Source organism: Hyperoodon ampullatus (assembly GCF_949752795.1).
Source record: "Hyperoodon ampullatus genome assembly, chromosome: 1".
NCBI lineage: Eukaryota > Metazoa > Chordata > Mammalia > Artiodactyla > Ziphiidae > Hyperoodon > Hyperoodon ampullatus.
Window position 1 is genome coordinate 20,649,673 of NC_136914.1, and position 19,231 is coordinate 20,668,903.

General features: G+C 35.7%; 1 protein-coding gene across 1 annotated transcript in view; it reads right to left on the reverse strand.

Annotated features, from left to right (window-relative positions):
* Window positions 1-19,231, reverse strand: part of BMPR1B (bone morphogenetic protein receptor type 1B) — a gene marked incomplete at both ends in the record, with an annotated part of 113,999 nt that overhangs the window by 60,527 nt on the left and 34,241 nt on the right. Inside the window, one exon of the mRNA XM_079713971.1 lies at window positions 2,653-2,812. Coding sequence (XP_079570097.1) covers window positions 2,653-2,812 — 160 coding nt within the window. The remainder of the gene's footprint in view (window positions 1-2,652; window positions 2,813-19,231) is intronic.

Here is a 19,231-nt window from a genome sequence, read left to right on the forward strand (position 1 = left end):
GAGAACAAACGTATGGACACCAAGGGGGGAAAGCGGCAGCGGGGTGGTGGTGGTGTGATGAATTGGGAGATTGAAAACAAAAACAAAAAAACTGACTAATGTTCTACTTACTCTACTCTCTCCCCAATCTCTTATCTGAGCTCCAAATCCATATTCTATTGTTAGGCCTACTCTCAGAGATCTCTACTTGGATGTGTCAGAAACCTTAAACTTAGTATATCTAGATTGAAACTCGATTATTTTCCTCTGTCGTCTTTCATCAAAAGGCTACAATATGGGGCTTCCCTGGTGGCGCAGTGGTTGAGAGTCCACCTGCTGATGCAGGGGACACGGGTTTGTGCCCCGGTCCTGGATGATCCCACATGCCGCGGAGAGGCTGGGCCCGTGAGCCATGGCCGTTGAACCTGCGCGTCCGGAGCCTGTGCTCCACAACGGGAGAGGCCACAACAGTGAGAGGCCCACGTACCACAAAAAAAAACAAAAAAAAAGGCTGCAATATGCACCTAAGTGTACACCTGCCAACTTGTGAAGCTCCTCTTGGTCCCATCTCATCTTCGTGGCGTCAACATAAAACTTTCCTTCTAAATATTTCTCCAACACATCCAGCTCTCTCCTGCACCAGTATCACCCTCATCTGAGAACATCTTCTCTCACGTAAACTGTCCTTCCTGAATCTACTTTTCAATTTCTCTTACTTGGCTGCTGTGGTTCTTGGACTTACTTTTGTCTCCCTCTAATACACTCAATACTCTGCAGTGGAGAAAGTTTTTCTAAAAAGCAAATCAAATCACATCAATCTCCACTGCCACTCCTGCTTAAACATCCCCTTTAGAACACAGACAAACTTCCCCTGTCTCCAGGCTCACATCCCACCACGTCTCCTACGTGCCAAGCTTCTCCTTCCCACCACAAAGAACTTGCATTGCAGTTAACCATGCCTCAACACCTTCTTCCAAATCAACTTAGGACACTTCAATGGCTTATGAGGAAAATAGTACAAAATATTTGAAATTGGGGTAATTTTGGAAAACCTGAACGTACGATCACCCAAACTACAGCTCAAAGGGCACACACGGATTCACTCTTTTTTTTGCGGTACGCGGGCCTCTCACCGCTGTGGCCTCTCCCGTTGTGGAGCACAGGCTCCGGACGCGCAGGCTCAGCGGCCACAGCTCACGGGCTCAGCCACTCCGCGGCATGTGGAATCTTCCCGGACCGGGGCACGAACCCGTGTCCCCTGCATCGGCAGGCGGACTCTCAACCACTGCGCCACCAGGGAAGCCCCCAGATTCACTCTTAATTACTACTGACTCACACAAAATAGTAAAATATCTCCCTAATATGCTTCATCCTGCTAATTTTCTCTTCTTCAGAAAACTTTGTAATTTTCCTGATACTTTTTCTGTTTACTGCAAAAAGGTAGTGTTCCCAGGAAACACTGTCTGAGCTTTGGAGACATTTCATCTTGGCATAAGGGCTCAGAGATTGCAACCTTGTTCTATCATAGAAGGGCCAAGTTACTAGACCTCTCTGGGCCCTGAATTCCTTAGGTCTAAAGGTAAGAAAGAAGCATTCCCTACCATGCTGAGTTGTTGTGCTGATTAAATGAGACATATGTTTATGAATACACCCAAATTTCCTCCTTGTGTCATTCAGTTAATACATATTTCTTGAGCTACATATTTCAGGATACACTGGTGAGCTTATATTAGATAGATCCCACTTCATAGGAAACTTAAAAAAAAAAAAAAAAAAAGGTCTCAGCATGAAAAAGAAAAGCATTCAACTCAGCTTCATGCTCCTTCCTGGGGAATGAGGTTCCAAATGGATGCCCAGATATTCTGCCCAGAGTTCAAACCCAGCAGCCCATCTTCCTATTTGGGTCCATTATCCTCCTTGAGGGAGACTCTGCTTCTCTGACATTTTAACTCCTGAGACCCACACTTGTCTTGTTATCTCAGCCACTTCACCCTGGACACACTCTGGCCTCTTTATTTACTGTTGTCCTCACCCTGGGGCGTCAATGCAGGGACAGTGACCAAAAAAATGGACGTGGCTGCATAAAGATGTGTAAGGAAGAAAGAGGCAAACAGTCCAGTTTCAAATATTAGAAAGTATTTATACAAACATGATTAGCTACTAAGGAGTTTATTCTCTAGTACTTAGCGTCTTAATCTGAACTTCTGGTGGACTCACATAAACTCTATTACTACGCTGTTTCCCAGAGGCAGTTTATAAATATTCCTAACAGTTTAGGTGTTCTTTCCAAACTACTAACACCATCACCATAATAAATGTTAGAACAAACAAACAAACAAAAAAACACATTTGACACCACTGCTATTGCATTTATTTTGGGGGCTGAGGTCTTTTGAAAGAAAATAATTGGTTCTTGCTCCTTGACAGGGACCCTGGGATCTGTGCTCTCTGTTTATGTGCACATGTGATGTTTGCAGGAAGAATGACCTCAGAACAACATTTCAGGGCAAAGTGCGATTCAGTACTTCTCTACATACAGGCACAGCTCTGAGAGTTAATGGGTTTAGGACCTATTCCCCAAAATGTGTTCTTGGAAACACTAGCCTACAATTCTATAGTCAAAAAAGGATGGCTTTCTATTAAAACTAGAGTTAAATAATTTATATGACCAACCTGCAAATATTGTTGACTGAGTCTTCTGGACAATGGTGGTGGCATTTACATCGCAAGATCTTTGGGCGAGGGGTGAGGGCTGTACTCTCACCATCCTCTTTCTTGGTGCCCACGTTCAATTTTCCTGAACTTCGCAAAAGCATGTTATCAAGGAAGTTTGCTGAAAAGAAGAAACAGTAAGAGTTTAAGCATCTTTGGGATAGCCCAGCCACAGTCTTCTGTCCAAAGAATGATGATATTAAACAAAATATGAAGTATTCATAACAGTTAAACATTTAAACCAAAAACATATTCTGATGTTTTGACACTAAAAATTATACTTTCTATATGATATATATGTCTCATTAGAAATTCTCATAATCCTTTCAGAATAGCAGTTTCTACATTAAGTTATAATAGTTGTATTTGATTGAGTGCAAGCAGTTCAATGACCCACTATTATATAGATTATCTCTACTCTGTATGGTAATGCTGTGAGTAAACACAACCATTCCCATTTTCAGATGAGAAAATTAAGACTCAAAGTTTCAGTGATCTGCACCCTGCTAATAAGTCAGGAAGCCAGCATTTACACCCAGATTATCTGGGCCCTAAAACTTTCTACCGGTCTCTTTACTCTAGGGTTCTCTTCACTTTAGGTATATCATGTATTTTTTAAAGAAATCATTAAACATATTTAATCTGCAACATTCATTAGGAAGATAAAAATTTAATTATCAAGATATACAAGCGAAAGTGACGACCTATTACAGTAGCAATGATTCTACATCTTCAATGGAAGATACGATAGTAGACATGATGTTTAGAGACAGATTTTTCTGGTTCTAAAGTAGGCTTTACTGTTTACCAGTTAGTTGACATTGAATAGCTTTACTAATAATCCCACTGTGCTTCATTTTCTTATCATCAAAATGGAGATAATTATAAGCACCTACCTCATGTCAAGAGCTTAGAGTGGGTATGTTACATAGTATTGCTTGATAAATGTTAGCTAATGTTATTGGAGAAACCTAATTTTTTTACCTTTTAAATAGTAAGACAATGTTGCACAACCTAGGGTGACATATCACTGAGACAGTTTTCATGTTTTCTTCTTTACCACCACTTTTGGAAAGAAAGGATGCTTCAGAAGGAGGCATAGATTAATTGACACCAGGTTTCAGGCATTGTGGCAAGAGCTCTCCTACATGCTATGTCACTGTATAAACTGTCACCCTGAGCAATGTTTGATCTAAAATCTAACAACACATCCAGTTTGCCTACAGTTAAATACAATTTCAACAAAAATATTATCTAAAAGATACTGGGTTAAAAAATTGAAATTCTAGACCAGAAGTACAGTATACACAATAGATATGTACAGTGTACATTTGTTTTTGTTTTTTTTTTTAACTACAAATTAGTGCCTCCAACCACTGGTTATATCAGAGAATGAAGAGTTTAGAAAAAGGTCTGTGACGATTTATCCTGACTTTCTCTATGTTATGCTAATTAGTTGAATTTTTAGAAAGTAGTAATTAAAGGAAAAAAGAATAAAGTATGTTAGATCCATTTACCAGAATTTCCCCCAATCATTAATTCTAATATTTCATTAGATTTTTCAAATTTATGTAAGATGTGCACCTAACTTTCTCAAACAGTTCCTTATATTTTACTCTGCAGAGGACATATCAATTGTAATATATGAAGAGTCTGTTATATTCAGAATCCTGGGCCACCCACAGTGATTCTGATTCCACAGGTCTCAGGTGAGCCAAGGGAAAGGCATTATTCCACAAGACCCCAGGTGACTGAGACAGATGATGTGCAGACTCCACTTTGAGAAAACTAGGACTAGATTAAGTAAATATTTATTTAATCCAACCACAAAATTAATCCCAATAGGTGTTTATTATTTCTATAAAATCAGTGCTCATCCTTAAGTTAAATTCCAAAATAAAGTGAAGTTAAACACAGTTCATGTTAGTATCTTGTATTTAAAGCCTGCATAAATGCCCTAGCACCGCTTGCTATCCAGGTGCAGTGGGTATTGGTATGCCTATATATCACCCTGCCATACTGGTTTCCTTCTTTTTAAATCTGGTTCTCAGTCTTACTAACTTTATGACCTAAATTACCTCAAAGTAACTCAAAGTGATGAAGGTAAGATATTTAAAACTTATTACATCCTGCTTTCTTCCATACCAGGCCCCTGCTCTTTGAAGTTTTTAAAACAAAATAATAAAAATTCATTTATTATGCATATGTCTACTTAGCAAACACATACTGGGTGCCTACCTTGTTCCAGACACAGCCTAGGTAAGTAGGATGAACTAAACATACACAGAATTTTCCACCTGGTGGGAAAAGTTGTTAAATGGAATATTCACACAGAATGGTCTACAGTATAAAAAGAAACATCTTTATACTATTAGAAATAAGATGTCATTTTGTAAAAAACATTTTAATACAGGATTCATGATTTTCTCATATTTTAAATGTATTTAAATAAAATAATGATATAAAATTTAGTTAGAAGGAGATTCTTTACGATTAACAATCCGTGTTTACAACAAGAAGGGATAAGTCAGGTCTCTTAAAAGAGATTCCTATGTAGTCATTAAATGTAGATGTGAAAGTATATTTACTGACAAGGAAGACTGTTAAAATGTAATTTTTGTTGAAAAGGGCAGTTTACAGAGCATTTTAATTACAAAATCCCACTATATGAACAAGAAAAGGGGCTAAAACAAACAAAAAACCCAACAATATAAAAGAGGTCCAGAGGAGACACTAGCAATAAAAACTTGGTAATCAGAAGGTAAAAATCATCCTTTCTATAGAGATTGTGAAGATGAAATATTGCTGCATAATCTTTCTAAAATGTTTAACACTTTAACATGCAGTCAGAATACATGATATTTTACCAAAAACACATTCATAAGAACAAAAAGATAAGTATAGCTAGCTCATAATAGACACCATTTCTATAAACTGAGTTAACAGACAACATACTGAATGAACATATAAGGCTGCCTTCATACAATATGACCCAAACAAGTAAAAGTAGTGAGATGATAAATGATTGCTTTTAATTAACATTAAATACATGGATAATTAAATGCAAATCTGAGACAGGTGGAGAGTTCTTTATTTGCTTTTGCCAAAATAATCAAGGGAGTAATCCATAAAAGTATGTAATTGCTACTAAGGAGTCAATTAATCTATATGTGTTTAATTCCTTATGAAATGAAAATCATTATCACATGATTCACATTTCCAATCACAAGATTAAACTAAAATAATTAAGTGATAATTTGGAGGCTAAAAAGAGAAGACAAGGGAGAAGAGAAGCAGTAGCAACAGAACGAATAAATATGATTAGACTCAACTTAAAAGCTAAGCACACAGTTTAAAAGAAAGATTATGATATCTAAATTGAGGTATAGTTGCCATACAATATTAGTTTCAGGTGTACAACAATGTACCACATCTTCTTTATCCATCCCTTGCTGGACACTTCGGTTGTTCCATATCTTGGCCATTGTAAATAATGCTGCAATGAACATAGAGGTGCATATATCTTTTCAAGTTAGTGTTTTTGTTTCCTTGGATAAATACCCAGAATTGGAATTGCTGGATCTCATGGTAGTTCTATTTTTAATTTTTTGAGGGAGCTGCATACTGTTTTCCATAGTGGCTGCACCCATTTACATTTCCACCAACAATGTACAAGGGTTTCCTTTTCTCCACATCCTCACCAGCATTTGTTACCACTTGTCTTTTTGAGAACAGCCATTCTAACAGGTGTGAGGTGATATCTCACTGAGGTTTTGATACATATTTCCCTATTGATTAGTGATGTTAAGCATTTTTTCATGTACCTGTTGGCCATCTGTATGTCTTCTTTCGAAAAATTTCTTCTTTGGAAAAATGAATATTATTCAGATCCTCTGCCCATTTCTGGTGTCAAATCCAAAATAACAACACCAAGACCTATGTCAAAGAGCTTACAACCTACGTTTTCTTTGATGACTTACATGCTTTCAGTTCTTACATTCAAGTCTTTAATACATTTTGAGTTACTTTTTGTGTATGGTGTAAGATAATGGTCCAGTTTCATTCTACTGCATGTAGCTATCCAGTTTTCCCAACACCATTTATTGAAGAGACTATCATTTTACCATTGTATATTCTTGGCTCCTCTGTCATAGATTAACTGACCATAAGAGTGTGGGTTTATTTCTGGGCTCTCTATTCTATTCCATTGATCTATGTGTCTGTTTTTCTGCCAATACCATACTGTTTTGGTGACTACAGCTTTGTAATATAGTTTGCAAGCTGGACGCATGATGCCTCGAGCTTTGTTCTTCTTTCTCAAGATTGCTTTGGCTATTCAGGGTCTTTTGTGGTTCTATACAAATTTTAGAGTTGTTTGTTCTATTACTGTGAAAAATGCCGTTGGAATTTTGATAGGGATTGTATTGAATCTGTAGACTATTTTGGGTAATATGGACATTTTAACAATATTAATTCTCCCAGTCTGTGAGCATGGATTAGCTTTCCATTTGTTTTTGTCTTCTTCAATTTGTTTCATCAATGTCTGATAGTTTTTAGTGCACAGGTCTTTCACCTCCTTGGTTAAATTTATTCCTAGGTATTCTATTCTTTTTGATGCAATTGTAAATGGAAATCGTTTTCTTAATTTCTCTTTCTGATAGTTCATTCATTATTAGTGTATAGAAATGCAACAGATTTCTCTATACTGCTTTTATATCCTGCAATTTTACTGAATTGATTTATTAGTTCCAACAGTTTTTGGTGGAGTTTTAAGGGTTTTCTATATGTAACATCATGTCATCTGCCAATAGTGACAGTTTTACTTCTTCCTTTCCAATTTAGATGCCTTTTATTCTTTTTTTTTGCCTAATTGTTCTGGCTAGCATTTCCAATACTATGTTGAATAAAAATGGCCAGAGTGAGCATCCTGGTCTTGGTTCTAATCTTAAAGGAAAAGCTTTCAGCTTTTCACTGTTGAGTATGATGTTAGCTGTGGGCTTGTCATATATATAGCCTTTCCTGTGTTGAAGCACATTCTTTCTATACCTGTTTTGAGAGTTGTTGTTGTTGTTGTTTTTATCATAAATGGATGCTGAATTTTGTCAAATGCTTTTTCTGCATTTATTTAGATGATAAGATTTTCATCCTTCATTTTGTTCATGTGGTAAATCACACTGATTGATTTGTGGATGTTGTAACACCCTTACATCCCTGGAATAAATCCCATTTGATCACGGTGTATGATCCTTTTTTTTTTTTTTTTTCGGTACGCGGGCCTCTCACTGTTGTGGCCTCTCCCATTGTGGAACACAGGCTCCGGACACGCAGGCTCAGCGGCCACGGCTCACGGGCCCAGCCGCTCCGCGGCATGTGGGATCCTCCCAGACCAGGGCACGAACCCGTGTCCCCTGCATCGGCAGGCGAACTCTCAACCACTGCGCCACCAGGGAAGCCCCTGATCCTTTTAATATATTGTTGAATTTGGTTTGTTAATATTTTGTTGAGGATTTTTAGATATGTTCATCAGGGATATTGGTCTGTAATTTTCTTTTCTTATGGTGTCCTTGTCTGGTTTTGATATCAAGGAAATGCTGGCCTCATAACATGATTTTGGAAGTGTTTCCTCTTCTATTTTTGGAAGAGTTTGAGAAGGATTGGTATTAATTCTTCTTTGAATGTTTGATAGAATTGACCAGTAAAGCCATCTGGAACTAGACTTTGTTTGTTGGGAGGTTTTAAATTATTGGTTCAATTTCCTTAAGATCTTCCTAATAGCTAGTCCACATTTGAAATAAAGGGTCAATGAGAAACTGAACTGTTTTATCTACTGTTATAATTATGAAAAGGGATTTATAAAAGGATCACTTTCATATAAAGTCATTCTGAATTTACGCCAAATCTAGCCAGCCTCATATAGGCAAGCTTAGGCATTTGGATCAAAAACAAGATTGAACACATCAGCTAAGGCATAAAAAAGGCAATTACATGTATATAAAATTAATAATCATCTCATAAAAGCATGAATTTAGCCTGACTTTCTGATAAATTTATATAAAAGAAGATAATCATTAAAAACAATGGCAAGATTACTAATTATGAAAGAAACATTCGATACAATTTAGTACATTATATTTTCTAAATCAGCAAATTAAAAGGAATTTTTTTCCACCAAGGAAAGCTAAATAGTGAATGGTTTCTACTTAGGTTGAAAAGAATTTCAACAAAATTGATTATTTCTTCCCAGTAGCTTTCCAGACTGTTAAGGCTTTTTTAATATTTAGTAATAGAATTATAAATAAATCTGACAGAAAAATGTAAGAGGGAAAAAAAAACTGAGGAAAGTCAGACTGTCCGGAAATGTCTTAGGAATAAATACTACACCCTCTTTAGTTCAGTCCATTTTCAGTTTCCTTCCTCCCTCCTACCTTCCCCCTCCCCTAACTCCCCACCTCTTTTTTTGGTATTTTGTGCCACACGATCTACTAGTAATCTATATTCCTTTCTTCATTTTATTTTTTACTTTTTAGCTCTCTAAATATCTCAAACATTAACAAAATTTTGAGTGTCTTCTCTGTTCTACCTCATCTTCACAAGAGGGCAGGCCGGACCAAGAAGAGAAATTGAAATTCATATCACACAAGTTTGTACGTCAAGTATCTTGGGTAAAAAGATTAGTGGAAGAAAATTTGAAAGTACTACTGAACTGTCCAGCAATGCTTTGGGAATGATCCAGTCTAACACTATCCATGTTGTTATGATAATAAATAATGTGAATCAATGCTCATTTCCTTTCTCAACCAAAACTGGTTTAAAGAGTACACTGGTTAAAAACCAAAACCTATAATACACAGGAATAAAACTTGAATCAGAGCTTGAAAACAATATTAATTTTCAAGCTAACTTTCAGTGATCCTGAATGGTGGGTTTAAATAGATAACTAACTTTTATTTTCATCACTTAAGCCTTGAATCATTTAATTCAATTTAATAATTTAATTTGCTGTCTAATAAGCATATTCAATTCCAAAGTCCTGACCTCAGTTTTCATTGCCTAACCCTCTTTCATTATGCTAAGACATTTTCAAACAATTTTTCTATGTTGTTTGCAACAAGAACTTAGAAAAAAATATATAAACAGCATGAAACGCAATCGTTAATAAAAAGTTGAAATACGTGCCTAAACTCTTTTGAAAACAATATATAAATACAACTTAGATTCAAAAATATCAAAGCAAAATCACATGCATTACAAAGAAAGAGTAGACTTTCAATTATTAATAGTGAAGTGAACTGCACAGGAGTTTCTTTCTCCTTCAAGAGTCTCAGAAGTCAGAGGAGGGACAAGGAAGGCTGTAGGTGGCAAGTTCCGGGGCTAGCATGCTACAGAGGGGGATGAAATGCCAGGTGAGAAAGCAACACCAGGTGTGGTCACCAAGCAGTAGACTCAGACTTGACCAGGATATAACGTAAAACGGACAAAACAGTTCAAACCCCAGCTTAGCTACTGCCATGGTCTGTTGCCTTAGCAAGTCACTTACCTCTCTAACAGAGGATGTGGAAAGTGGCAGCACACACTGGCTTGCTATGAGAACTGGATGGGAGACTCCAAGTAAAGCACCTATCACAGTTCCTTGCACATACTAAGAGTGAATAACAGTAAACTGTTGTTTTCTGTGCTGCTGAAGCGTACTATTCAATTTTTTTGTTTTCATTCTTCAGATTTTTCTCTTTCCCTCCCTCAGTTGTTTTTGTTCCTTTTCTCTACTCCTTCATCTCCTAAATGTTTCTGCTTCTCTTCCTTTTCTTCTTTCCCCATCCTCTTTCTCTCATCCTGATTCTCTCTTCCTCTTCAATTCCCCTTTCTTTTGCTTCATGTTACTTCCATTAACTTTGTCTTTCTGGGTTCATCACTGTGCACAGAAAGTCTATAAAAGTATTGAGCTTTTTGGTTTATGAAACATTGACACTTTGTTCACAGCTGAATAATACATTGTTATTCATTATTCATTTATTTAGCAAATAATCATTAAATCCATTCCATCTACGTAACACAATGGCCCAGAGCACTTGAAGTACCTTCAGTAATATAACAATCTTGCTGGTGAGACAAATCAACTGCATGTGGAACACAGTGAGACAAATCAGCTACATATGGAAAACCAAAAACAGTATTTGAAAATAATAAAATAGAAGTCATAATGCCACATCTAATTGTCAAATGTTAAGTAAGTCCTAGGTAGGAGGCACAGGAGGGAAGATTACTAGGGGTGACAGTAATCAACCAATAAATTTTATGGAAAACATAAGCACCAGGGATACTGACAGTTTTTCATTTCAGTGGTTCATTGTTGACACTACTGAATAGGGTAAGAAAAACACATTAGTTTTACAGTGTTAAAGAGTTGCTGGATCTCTACAGAAACCAGAGCTTTTATAATAAAATATTTTACATGTTTCCATTTGCCAGCAATTGTTTCTCTTTTTACCATACTTACACATCCACATTACCATATCACTCAGTTTCTGTATGATAATCATGTTTTCAACATTTTATATCATAAAAGTTCTGCCCAGAGACCCAAAAACACCTGGATAAAAAGTGAAAGCTTCAATAATTCAAGTGTTTTATATTCTGGGATGCTAGATTACGAGTTGAACAAATCATAAAAAGGTGAAATATTACATAAATGTGAACATACAACATATATATTCATATTTGTTTGTTTTATAGGTAACTAATACAGAGCTATGAGCCTGAGTAAGCACCTTAATTGATTATAACATGATTTATAGTTCTTTGGACATCACATTTATACTCTTTAAAGGTAAAACAGTAGCTAGCTTTCCCACAGGTTTTAATATGCTTTCGCATTTGGAGAAACTCAACCAAAACGTTCATATAAATTAAAAATATTTGAAAATACTCTAAAACATGACATGATAACAAGTATCTTAATAAAAGTATCAACATAAGAAATAATAAACTTTACAAGCAAGTAACCACCATGTTTAAACATAGCGTAACATCAAACTGAATCTATATCCATAAAATAGCATAATCACAGCTAATAGGATGATTTTAAAAGTTAAAAAAACCTCTGCATTTTAAAATACTTAATATGTCTGTTCTTTTCTTTGTTGGAAAAGAAACTGAACCACAGCCTCTTTGACAATAATGTCAAAGAATCAACCAGGACATGGCAGACTGCCAAGCCAGGAGCTATGGTTTATTCAGTGACTTTCTATCAATGCTCTGCTTCAGAGAGTTCTAAAGCTAATCAAAGCGGATGTTCAACTAGCCACCACACCAAAACTTACTCCGCAGCTTTGCAAAGCACTCCCAAGACAGCTTGAAGTGTAAAACTACTTTGAACAGACATCTATGTAAAGAAGAGAAGTGACAATGAAGCCAGACATCAGAAACCAAATCGCCAGGTTCATGCTATTCTTTTTCCCCCAAAGAAAAAACCTGGAAAGCATTTAGGATCTCTCTGTTTCTAATCCTTTCTGGATCCTCTAATTGGATAATTGTTAAAGGATACTGATCTTGAAAATGTAAATATATTGCTATTACAAATGTTCAAATATTTGAGGCATAAAATATATCGAATATATATATTTAAAAACTTAACTTACAATGCACTATTATCAACTACTATCATCACCAATGAGTTTAAAGGTCTATGATGAAACAACATGGAATAATGATAACCAGCAGCAAAATGAATTAAAATGATCTGAATATTAGAAAGCCATTATAGAGTTTTAAGAGAAAAAATATAAAATCTGAAGAAACAACTGTACAAAACCTACAGTGCTATCTACATAGCTTTGTTTACAGTTATGTCATGCTTCATAGGAAAGTTTTCTTAGATACCAAAAATGACATGAATGACTAAAATACACTTGCCTTAGCTTCTCTGACTGTATACTTTATCTTAAAACAATTTATAACCTTCCTGATCAAATTAAATGACTTAGAAACTGAATTTTCAAAACATTCATTTCTTCTAATGTTTAAATCATTAATTTAAAATACTTTAAAATATTTTTGCATTTTTTACAAACCATATTTGCAAGAAAGAAACTTTTACTTATAATCTATGAATTGAGACTTATATGTCATAGACAGCAGAAGAATTTACAATATCAAAAACTACAAACTCTACCACAGGACGTTACACAGCCACAACACTTGGTTTTAACCATGACAGTATTGGAAAACGTGTAGGGGCAAACACACATACCCACTCCAACACACAGACAACACAGAAGGTAAAATGATATATGCAACATTTGTAGTAGTTTAAAAGTAATTATACATTGCTGGGACGTTTAAGCTAAACTGCATTTTCTTGCCGTGTAATTTCTGTGCGCGAAATTTTTGAACCCCTGAATTGTTCTATTCCCAACCCTCTATGCCAAGAAAGACTAAGTTCTATCATCTCTTTTGTGTGTACCAGAATTGGCTTAACTGATCTTGCTTACATTTCTGGAGGGAAAAAACAGCCTCTGTAAGATATAAAGCTTCTCCCACTACTCACTTTTGATTTCTGTACGCTTGATAGATCGTTTCCAGGTTCCTTGGGACGAGACATGAGGAGGACACACAGAATTGCTAAGGGTGTCCACTAAAAAGCACAGCACCGTAGGCAACACTAATCCTGCACCTGTGATGTGTTATTCACCAGTTAAGAAATGCAGTCCAGACGGTGGTTGCCTAATACAGCTCAGCTGTTTTTCTCAGTACTCCCTTTGATTATAAGCTGGCAAGAGAGATTATTCTGGTCAAGCACTGAGCTATGTTCAAGATACATGGCATATGACAGTGGAAAGGTGAAAGAGAAAGGAAACCTTAGAATCAAAAAAAAGTAAGTAAAAAGAAAAGAAAAAAAAGTCACTGACCACAGTGTATTATGTAACAATTCCAGATGGTTCAAAGCTGCCTCTGATTATACACAGGCAGAAAAATATACAACATTTAAGTACCTAGAAATCTATTTTTTGATATTATCCTTTTGACTTTTAGAATGGTAGTTCAACATGCAATTCTTTGGTTTATTTTAAAATCAGCACAACTTCACAAATTGATCAGCTACATAAACATTTAAAAATCTTTCTTTAAAGAGGTTTACCTATTATAGATATCAAACTCCTTTTATAATGTTGGGAAAACTGAAACCAAATGATTACCATTAATTTTATCTTTTTATTAAGTCAACCATATTATTGGACTTGACTCATTAAAATATGTGATATAATATTTATATTTGAGACACAACTATCCTATTCATCATATATGGCTTAAGCCAGCATAAAATATTTATTTTAACCAGCATAAAATTGCTAGCAACTCCAAACTGATTTAAGAAATATTTATTATACACAAAGCTGTCTACAAAGCATGTTGGTTTCACAGAGATGAAGAAGAAACCTCCACTATGCTCACAAACCTTAAAATCTAATGGGGGAGAGTAAATAAAAGTTACTTTTTCTGTTATTGTTGATCTTTTGTCATAAAAGGGCTGCTGACCATTCACTCATACCAAAACTTTCACTCTTTTTCCTTTTACACTCTATATAAACACAAAACCATCTGTCCCCCAGGCCAGTATCCATTCCATTTTAAATAATTTAAAACCTTACCCCCAAACCAGACACCCTTTCCTAATAGCAGATGGTTAAAGAACAAAAACAAAAAATTCAATTATATATACCAAAAGAGCTGAAATGAAGAAAATATATCAATTTCAAAATGTACATATGTAAGGTATATATTTTAAAATGTTTAAAATTTCAAGTTATTTTTTGTTTTCATTGATTAGATACTAATTAGCTGCTAAGCAAAGCAGTATATTAAAAAAAATAGAAAAATTCCATATGATATATATTAGGAGCAAGAGGGTAAAAAGAAATTCTTATGTCCATAAAAGCATTCTCCCTCATCAGAATTTGACAAGTCTCAGAGCTTTCCTTTATATTTAGACATTAGTGTTAAAGATAATACTGCATTTAAAGTTCCAAATAACACTCTGAGGCTAACTGGAGGAGGACCAAGATTTAGGCAGTACGCCACAAAATGTTATATTAATATTTTAACGATTCCTATACTCTGGTCTGTGCATCCAAAGTAAAATAAGACGGCTGAATTGGGTCCTGGGTACGTATATGACTAGCAAAAATATAGACCCCTGATATTTTTTTAGACAAAAAAAATTTTTTTCTGAAATTATACTTAACTGGCCATTAAAATAGTGCTGAGATTCTGAACCACCACCCCCTTTGTTTGATTTATTGGAATAAGATTTGCCAAAGGCAAAAGTCTTGTTGACATTTGGGCAGAAACACCGAGAAAAGATCCAAATTGAGACTATGTTATTGTAATGATTGTGTTATCTTAAATCTGTGTATGGCACACATTGGAACATTCTGGCCTGATGTTGCTCAAGCTGTCCCTCTTTCAATAAACAAATGGCTTCAGTTTTCAAAACATTCTTCAAAAGCAATCTTATTTTTTAAAAATTTTAATTGTATAAAGCCTAGTAGACTCAGTGGTCCAGCCTTTGAAAAGCCTGATCTTACCTTTGAATTTTCCTTCTTTATATTTCTTTATTCAATTCGTATCTCCTCATTTATGCCAAAAATATTTTTGCCCACATATTATATTCTAAGGTAAAAATATTTCCTTCCTCCTTTTTAAAATAATTATCAACATGGTATCTCATGAGAAACAACCAAAAAAAAGAACAACAAAAACCCTGAAGCTAAGAGGCTACTTGAAAAATAACTACCTCTCATAAGCCCTTTCTTCATATGGTTCTTTATTTTCAACCATACCAACATAAGGCGGACATATCCCTGTGCGTTATGTTTTTTCACCCTGAAACATTTTGATAAATTGGGGCTATGATTTTAAATTTCAGTATCAGAGTAAGAAGGTATGAAATATATACTTACTCATGTTCTATTTAAATGACCAAAGTACTCCCAAACAATAATATTAATATGGGAGGAAAGGACAGTGGCTACACCTTAAATGGTCACTTCAGTTAGAAAGTTTTCCACTTTGACAAAGAATATATGAGATCAAACCAAATATTTTACCAGAATTTAAGAGTCTGTACTTCAGCTATTAAGAAACCATTCTCTATGTTCACCTACAGAATGTCCTAATCTCTACCTAAAAACCCAAAACTTCAGTGTGGGAGGCAAGAACTCATTATTTAGTGAATCAGAGATTGGCAAAACTTGTCAGCTTTAACTCTTACAGTCAGGCCTGCTGATTCTCACGAGGAATGAAGTCTCACAGACTTTTGTTTTATCCTTAAGGGAAGAGCATGCGGATCTTTTAGAATGAATAGGCCCCACTCATGATATATGATTAGTTAACTAGGAAAGTTATTTATTTTCTTTTCATCTTTCTCAGCAGACAAAAAAATATTTGCTTTCATCGTTGAAACCACAGTAACTATTTGGTGGTAATATGAAAATTTCCTGGTGCCTCCCCTTTTCTACTACCAAGACGAATAGCCTGACCAGAAAAGTATCAAACCTGTGCTAATTATTAATTAGAGAGAGAATCTGGAATAAAACAAACCTCTCTAATAGCTATTTCCCCCCAAATTTTCACCCCAGTCCTTAGACTACGGCACTTTGTGACAGCTTTTGTGCATGCTGAAATCATAGTAAAGGACAAATTTCTCTTCCCATTTCATACCAATGAGGGGAAAACAAGCCTCGTCCAACAGGCATCATCCCAAATAATCCCCCCACCCCCAAGTGTTCAGGGCTCTTCGCTTTGTAGAGTTCAGTGTCTCCTCACTAGCAAGAAGTATAAGCAGAGAGATCATTAGTTATGACATGTAGACGTTAGCAGATAATGTTGACTCACTTCAGGAACTATTAAACTATAAACAGTGTGCTGAAAGCCATTTATCTGCACTTTAGGATAAACAGCAGAACCTACTCAATTAAACGGATTGCAAAGAATAAGCTGCTGATGCCAAACCAAGTGAAGCTTAATTTTGAAAAGAAAAATCTGTGAATAAAAATCCACCTAGGATTCCAGGGATTCTGGCACATAAAATCCTTAAACACTTTATTTTATAATATAATATATAAAACATAGAACATATATTTTTAAAAGGCCAACTGATTCAGTTACCAAAGTTATTGCAGACTAGCTCGAGTTCAAAGTAAATTTATTGATACTTGATACATATTTTCTCTTAAGTGACAGCATTTACAGTAATACTGATGTTGAGCAAATGTATGTTATCAAGGAAAGCTTTACCTATCACTATGTAAAAAGTAAAATTGAATTGGGTCAGTTTTCTTCATCAGCACTATTCCTATTCACAAACAATTTAACTGTTTTGAGAATTTCTAAATGACTCCAAGAAAAAGAAATACAACCTGAGTGCAACTGTATCATAAATGAATGATATTTATGTTTATTATGTAAATATATATACATATTTCCATCTCTAGCATGTTAAAATGCTACAAGAAAAATACTAATCTATCATGCAACCTCAGAGGTTTTATTCCACAGTTGATTAGAAGAATATGAGATAAACAAGGCCCTTCCTGCTAGTACCATATACAGGTAAAATATATTACATTTAGAATTTATTTTTCCTACTTGTCAGAAAATAAATCAAAATCTGCTCTTTTTCACACTTCCAGATGTCAAAAGCTTTTCAAAACAATTTTGATGTCAGAGAAGAGAACACACAGGTGTGTTTTATGTCAACTACTGAAAGCAACTGAAGGGTAGCCTGGAATCTGATCACTCTACTGACACATTCTTGCAGGCATTACGAACGCTCCCTGAAGGAACATTACACTAATGCTGACTAATTTTAAAAAAACATCCCAAATCTCATTAGACCTATTCCCTAGCAGTATCGTTCAAAAGCATCTCTGCTAGTAACACCACACTCATTGCCACCTCTTAGCAAACCTTTAATGCTTTCTTCAATATCACCTTTACCGTTCTTCTTCATTGACAATACAACAGGTTGAACAACAATAAAATATTCGATATCAACATGCATAAGTTTTTGTCACATCATGAAAACTATGACAACCCACAAAAAATCAAGTGTTAGGATGTCAGTAACAAATGCTTAAGAGAAACTGGTTCACATTAATGGCCACTTGTTATTGAGGAAACCAAGCCTAAGACAGAAAGATGACAGTAGTATTTCAATTCTGAAATTACCAGTGCTTATGCTAAAAAACCGTACTTGGTTACAAAACCTATATTAAGCACAAACAGCAACTTAAATGTGACATGTTCTTAATTTTTTAAAAATAGTGACTGGAAGGAAATTCTTGCCATTAAATGACTAGGTTCCCAATCAAGATCAGAAAAATGCTGCCTACCAGCAAAATGACCTAATAGTCATAGATTTCTGATTGTTTACTAAGACCTAGAAGTAAACACATCAATTCAGACTTTAAAAAATCATTTCAACCACATAAACATTCATTCAAAAGATTTAGTATTTATATAACCCTTCCTCTGCTCACACACACACACACATCCCACAAGTATGTCCACAATGAGGACCTGCAAGTAACAAATCATTACCGCAAACTTGTCTCTTCTTGCCAAATGTTCTTAGTATTTTCCAAACCTCCAAAAATGTCTCACTACTGAACAACACCACCCCCCCAGGTAATAATAAAAAACTGAAACTTTTAAAGCATTTTTCTTTTTCTCTTTCTCAGTCCATCATCCAGTGCCTGAATGCTCGTGTCAGAACACAAGCTGATGCTCAGAGCCGGATGCCCAGGGCACTCTCACTTCTTCTGCAGCTATATTGGCAGTGGCTCATAAATGTGCTTTTATATTTCATATCTACACAAGTCAAGTTTCTCAGCTCTACTTTTCTTCTCAGTAGCAGCAAACCCTGAGCTCTTCATTACTAATATTCTACAACGCATCGGGAAAACAAGGGCAGGGGCCCTCTATTCGAGTACATGTGCAGAATAGGACTTTTTTTTTTTTTAATCTGAGACTCTTTTCTGCCTTCCTTCCTCATTTCTTATCTCCCAACCCCCAATGGTTTCTCAAAAACTTCAATATTATTGAAGATCCAGATGTCTCCTTTCTTCCCTCCCAATCCCACTGAGAAGACAGGAAACACCAGGTGTGAAATGTCTCTGTTTGACCCCCTCCACTCGGCACACACCTCCTAACCGGGAGCTTTCAGCCTCGCTTGCCCTCTCAGGGGAACTACCCTGTCACTTGTCTGCTGGACCCCGTCTCTTCTCACACACCCGGATGCACAGCCAAGACTACAGTTTCTCACAGAGGATGGTTTGCTTTCATACGTTCCTTCCTAGGTTATGAACAAAGACCAGTTTTCCCAGGTTAGGTCAGCCCAGCTGAAGGAGGATTTTAGGACAAAGAGAAAATGAGTGTATTGGGAAGAAAGGGCAAAGGAGCCCTGAAAGGAAAACTTGAGATGCTTACGCTTGTGCCATTATATCAAAATATAGTAACTTATATACAAAACATGTAACCAAGC